The sequence below is a fragment of the Filobasidium floriforme genome (assembly GCF_021052385.1).
Source record: "Filobasidium floriforme strain CBS 6241 chromosome Unknown HD553scaffold_33, whole genome shotgun sequence".
Lineage (NCBI taxonomy): Eukaryota > Fungi > Basidiomycota > Tremellomycetes > Filobasidiales > Filobasidiaceae > Filobasidium > Filobasidium floriforme.
In genome coordinates this window covers 158218-164611 of record NW_025763654.1, presented here as the reverse complement: position 1 = coordinate 164611, position 6394 = coordinate 158218, and the positions used below count along the sequence as shown (strand labels likewise).

Below are 6394 nucleotides of genomic sequence, written 5' to 3'. Positions count from 1 at the left end.
AGACAGGCTGAAGCGTAGTGTCCGGCCTTCCCGCAATAAGTACAAAGGTCGAGGTCGCGGCGCCTCTTCCTTTCTTCATCGGTAATAGGACCTTTCTGGTAAGGAGTTGAACCTCTGGGTTTGACGACCTCCTTTTCATAGGTTTTGGTCCGTTCGGTGACAACTCGCTCGGATCGAACCGGATTCGGTTCCTTCCTGCTGTCCTTGCGAGCGTTCCGCTTCTCGTCCTCTCGGTTGAGAACCCCATCATCGTGAAGCCTATTGTCCGCGTCGACAGCCTCATTCCTGAACTCGTTGAAGTCTGCGAACTCCATCCTTTTGTTCAGGATACCGAGTCGTTCCACCACCTTGGCCTTCAGTCCTTTCTTTGCTGCAGCGATAAGAGCTTCATCGTTAAAACCACACAAGGGACTGTACTGGGTGAATTCGGAGAAGTAAGACGAAGCGGATCCGGTTTGAACCAACTTGTCTAAAGCGGCTTGGGCTGCAGCTTTCTCGTTGGAGCCCCCGAAGTTATGCTTCAAGAACCTCTTGAAGGCATCGTAGTCGTGTAGGAAAAGGGGTTGGTCCGCTTCTTCCAACTGGAGATAAGACGAAACCGTTTTAAAAGCTCGTCCTCCAAGAAATCCGATAGCGAAATCGATCTTGGATCCTCCAGTGGGGTAGCGTCCAGGTAATTGTCGGAAGACCATGTTGAGTTTAACGATGAATTCGTCTAACTCCTTGGCGTCTCCCTTGAACGTGGGTGGATCAGCCGGTTTCGGTTCCTTGGTCCGTTTGGCAAGCAGATCCGCTTCGTTCTCCCGAAGGGGAACGTCCCTCATAGGAGTATAGGGATCCCGGGACCGAGCTACCGAAGGTCGGTGAAGTTCTCTAGGGTCGATAGTAGTTCCCGCTAGAGATGGAGGGTTGGATGGGTAGATGCTGAACTGCCTTCGAGGAAGGGGAGCCGGAATCTCTTCTCGTGTAGCGAGTTCGTCTCTTTGTTTCCTGATCGTCTGCATGAGTTCCAGGATTTGTTCTTCGAGACGACCAATACGTTCAGAGTCCGTTTCTCTAGGAGCCGGATTCGTTTCGATTGAGCCGGTCCTGGCTCGAGAGAACCGTTGTTCTTCCTCTGGAGGCAGGTCGTGGTTTTCGGAATAGCCTGACATTGTCCTAACCAGGTGCGATGAAAGAAGTTCCGATATGCTGTTACGGCGGAAGTCGCTAATCGAGATAGGTCCTAAGCCGTAAGGCGTAGGGTGCTTATAGGTGAATCGCAGGTAGTCGGGAGAATGTCGCAAGTCCGCTTAGATGAAGCGGGTTCGGATGCGGGATACGAATCCAGAGATATATGGATAAGGAAGGTGATCACTTGGTGTGAGGTACCGGATTCGGTCTAAGGTAAAACGATGAAACGTAGATACTTAGCGACGTCCTTGAGTTTGTAACCTCTCCGCAACACGTCTTGAAGATGTTGTAACAAGTCAGATAGGCGTGTATTGAATGTGATATCGGAACTTGACCTCTAACTATTACAGAGCGTCCTCTATCGAATTCGGTCAAGTTCCTCTAGCTATTTATACGGAGACGAGTACGTAGACGGGCTGGCGAACACTGAAAAGACCCAAGAGAAAAGAATGGCGAGAGATGGCGAAACTGGAAGAACGAGATGGCGAACAGACGAATCCTGTCGAGAGCAGCCGGATTAGGTAGAGGAGGCGAGTTTGAGTTCTCATTTGTCCCTAGGTACGTCGAGTAAGGTTGTCGAGGTCCTGAGTAGAGTGTCGTGTACCTCGAGGTCCCTGTACCTGTTTGTGATATGTGTCGGGAAGGTTTGTTGCTTCGGTGAATGGTGAAGGCGAATGGTAGGGGCGACCGAATCTGCTCCGAGGGAATCGGATTCGCCTCGTCGAGCCGGACTTAGGTGTATGCTGATGTCCGTAGATCGAGCCTGTGTGTCGGTAGTCGACTCACGTGATGATCCCGTAACAAGATGGGAGTCCAGAGGCCGTCGCTCTAGATGTGGCGACACTTTTAGAGGCAGCATCAAACGTTGTGACACTGTATCCAGAGGCCTCCCTGTTGCGGAGGATAGCTTTGTGTCGATCTAATGATCTCACGAAGACGCACACATCTCCACCTTCGTCTGGAAGACCGCGTATAGCGAATATTTGAGCTGCCAGCCGGGTTGATAGCCGTCGTCAAATCCAAGGGTGTTTCGCCATCCTTGCACCCAGCCTTTGTCTATGTTGTCCAGCATGTCCTGATGGCGGGTTTCTTGGAGCTGTATCGAACGTAAACCGTTGCAAGATTCCGCAAAGCTCCGCAGGAGATACTGCCAAAGATCATCGGCAACCTGGGTAGCGAGGTCTGCTGAAGCTTCATGGTGTCTCATCACTTTGCCGACCAGCCTCTTGGCTTCCGTTGGTCGTCTTGCTTTCAGGAGGGACGATATCCACTTCCTCAGGTTTTCGGCCATCAAGAGGATGCTGACCTGGTCGACGGGGAGAGTGTATATGTCTGAGGCCAACTCCATATACCATCAAATTCAGCTGCGAGAGAGACAGTAAGGACAGGAGAACGTGGAACATAACTTACCGAGGCAGGGGTTTCCATCATGGCTGGAAGGTGAGAGGGTCTGCGGGCTGGATCCTTTGTGACGCTTGGGACTTTGAATTGGATCATCTTCGTCTAGTCGTGGATTCTTTGGCATCGCAGAACCCGATGGAAGTTGACTATGTCAGGTGTGTGTGTGAAGCCCAGGATACGTTCACGGTAATCCCAGCGATATCGTATGGACCAACAAGCGGATAGGTTGAATAGTTATGACCCGAGAGTTGCAGCAATCGGGATAACATATCGATCATTACATCATCCTCGCAGGAGTTGGCTCGCATGGCTTGCATGTCTGCCTGATGATATGAAACCACCCTCCACTGCCTTCCGCTGCCCCGTCGATGACACGTCCCTACGTCCCAAAAAGCGTGTCATTGGCTAGCCGGGTCAATTGAGAATCTCAGTGAAACACTTGACGGACTAATCGCCACGCGCCATGATAGGCCGCGATAGATCACCGATGCTGCAACATAAGACAAGTGCGCACGTACGCCAGTGCTCGCATACCATGCAACACCCGCATACTGAATCTCCAGAATCGAATCATATCAAATCGAACCGAACTGCACCAACCCGAACACACACACCCTTATCGATCATGAATGTAGGTCAAAGTTTCTGGGAGTCCGGGTCTTTCTGAGGTCTGACGCATGGACGCGACCCCGCAGCACGCCATCCCTGTCCCTCTAATCTACCCTCAACCCGGCCGAAGGCGACAAAGAGTGTCTCAAGCACTGGCCCCGGCGCTTTGGATCACGATCCAGAGCAGATCGCAGAGCAAATCGATCTGGATCCTGGGAGATGGCGTCATGCCTGACGACGTATTGGCACACATCCGACAATGTATGCAGACCCCGCTACCGGAGTGTTTGTTCGGGAGATTGCAGTTGGGTCTGGGCCAAGACCACCGGTTGACTCGAGCTCAAAGGGACTGGTTAAGAGGCGAGGGGATAGACTATAAAGAGTTGACAGGAGATCTGGATAAACTCCAGAGGATTGGGTTGTTAACGAGGCAGGAGGCTCAGTTGAGGGAAACCAGGAGAGAGTCGTAAGTGAAGACAATAGATGGACGCCAGGTTTCCCGGCTGATGGATGCGTGCTCGGTAGACGTAAGGCGGCGACTGCGCACGAACAGCCTTCCACCACGTGAGTGTTGCTGGCTCCGTCCTTTGGGACCGGCAATTGCCGGCGGTGGCAAGTCTTGCTATCACTTGGACCGACATAACATTGACTCTCCAACAGTCACCTGTGTTTGCGATGCACCCCTCATCACTCGGTCTCAAAATCCTCGTCCATCACAAGGACCGCACTCATGTTCAGCGATACACTGTGTGAATTACTATCCTGTTAGGTCCGTCATCTCGGCCCAGGACATGTATGCCGACCTTTGACAACTACCTCTCCCCTTGTAATTGAACTTCGTGCAGTATGTTACCGATCTCTTTGTCGTCCCGCCTGGTCGAGACCATGCCTGTCTTCCATCTGCACCTGCCCTTTTTACCCGGCCTGCGATTTGTATGAGTGAGGATGGTGATGTTCTGGATCTCAGTCACCTCCCACCTCCTTGTGAACTGAGACGTGCTGATTGGCAGCATGCACCTCGTGCCTCATCCCCCTGTTGAGCTCGTCGTGCCGTTGCTGCTTCCAACAGTTGGGCTTGGCACATGGACCAGGACCGAGCCTGCCCCTGGGTCGTCAAAGGCGTGTCATTTGCTTCAGACTGATCGGATCCATAGGGGTGGCATGAGAGCAACCGCTGACAGGTTGACCGATCTGCCTTTTAAGATACATCTTGCAATTTGCCTCGTCACAGGGCTGCACAGATTTGTTCCCTGTGACCAGCTATACCACTAGGCCGGTGCAATGAAACTTCGCTCATGTTTCAACCTCTATTCAATGTCCCTGATGTGACACAAACGTGCACACCACACTGTGATTTTAGGATCAAATCAGTATTTCCACGCACGATTGAAAGGAGTCAGATACTTGCCTGAATGTCGTACCTGAAAATATTCGCAAGGATCAACTCAGTACTCCCCGGCGATTAAAAAGGATCAGATCACTTGCCTGAGTATCATCATATTGAGGTACAGCGGGCACCGCCAGATCAAAGAGGCAGGCTAATCTATGGCTGACAGCCTGCACAGCTGTACTATGGTCACCTGATGGTCCCAAACTGTCGTAGACGAAGATAGAGGTGCGGTCAATATACCAGACAATCAGGTACCAGTGACCCAGCTTTCCCGTCCCAACTTCCCGGAATGCTGGCATGATCCACTGAGATGTATGTATGCAAGACGGCTGAGTACATCCAACATGAGAACTTGTATAGCACCAACTCACCCTGTCATAGCGATCAACCTAAGTCAAAACTTCATCACGGGGTATCCGACAGCTCCAGCCCAATGTCCATGTGTCTCTTCCCTGCCTAAGGTCTTAAAGCGCCATCTTCGTGAACTTGACGGGCAAACATGCACCAACGCCTGCATGAGATTGTTGGAAGGGACAAGCCCATGTGTCGATGATGCTCGTCGTCAGTCGATTGTCGATACCGGCAACGCGCTTCAGGTCTTTGTCATCCAGGTCATACATCCATTCAGGACAGGTAAGGAGCTTCGGTTTGTGAGACATTATGCCACGATCTGTGTCACGATCTGTGTCAGAACGTGGCATGTCAGATTGTGGCATGACCAAGTCTGTTGATATATTGATCAAAAGGACCAAAAATTGACGCTTTACCAAAGTTGTTGATGGATGTACTCGAATTCGGGGGCGCAGTCGGATGAACAGTCGGCACAGGGGAAGAGGAAGAATAGAACAGGGGTGTCAGGTTGCCAGCAATCTGTGGGTTCTCTGGGACTTGCGCAGGGTAGTAGGTAGGTAAATGAGTGTGATAGTAGATGGATTACATAGTACGATAGTGATTGTAGTATTTAGAAGCTACTTATCGTATCATATAAGTACCTACTCCGCTGGAGCTGCTGGTGAAATACCCGTTTGGATGTACGCTCTAGTCGTACCGCGGATGGCTATAACAAGGGGCTCCTAGCTCGTGCCCTTGTCCAACGCCTTGGCCATCTCCTTGACGGCCCTACCTTTTCCCCTGTCGGCTCGATGATTCATCCTCGCTTTACTTTTTGCAGTCGCAGTAGTCAAGTTTGGGTTTGAGTTTAAGGTGCCGACAATATTGACACTGGCAAACAGGCTGGCTGCTCTGCCAGCACATGTTGCTGCGCTAGCACCTGGGAGCCTATTTCTTGCTCTCTCTGCCTTCTGCTCCGCAGTGAAATATGGAGTTGCAACATGGTGATCCACCTTGATGCTCTTGTTCTGATGTTGGCCATATTTCTCTCTAGATGATACGGTATTGGCAACATCATTGCCAATCTTGCGGTCAAGGTGTTGTTGGACGAGGTTGCAGGTGATCTTCATCTTGTGCATGTGTGTGCAGACGACTACAGAAGAAGCCCTAGGATGAAATGATGATGATCCAGGCTCAGGGAAATATATTGCGCATTTGCCTCCATTGATTTGTTCACAAGGAGGCTGAGGCCATTCATAGACAAGGGGGTTGGATATTGCATTTCAGATATGGTTTAATCTTCTGAGCGGAATAGCACCTGCATACTAGATTCAAAAGGCACAAAAGCCAGGTTATGTAATAATAAAGGACAGAAAAGACAGGTTGTACGGAGACAACCTGCAAACATATGGTTCTCTAAGAGTTTAACAAAGCAAGCCTGAGGTATCCTGACAGTTCCAGCTCTACAAACTGAACAGACTTGTTGGAAAT

At 50.8% G+C, this 6394-nt stretch overlaps 1 protein-coding gene across 1 annotated transcript; it reads right to left on the bottom strand.

Annotated features, from left to right (window-relative positions):
• Window positions 1–2101: 2101 nt before the first annotated feature.
• HD553DRAFT_327301 (uncharacterized protein) lies at window positions 2102–6042 on the bottom strand (the record flags this gene model as incomplete). Its single annotated transcript, XM_046181799.1, has 12 exons — window positions 2102–2505; window positions 2584–2720; window positions 3023–3064; window positions 3093–3164; window positions 3455–3556; window positions 4155–4374; window positions 4568–4604; window positions 4738–4902; window positions 4945–4962; window positions 5083–5255; window positions 5341–5460; window positions 5736–6042. The coding sequence occupies 12 exons, from the start codon at window positions 6040–6042 to the stop codon at window positions 2102–2104; spliced, it is 1797 nt and encodes a 598-aa protein (XP_046032452.1).
• Window positions 6043–6394: the final 352 nt, after the last annotated feature.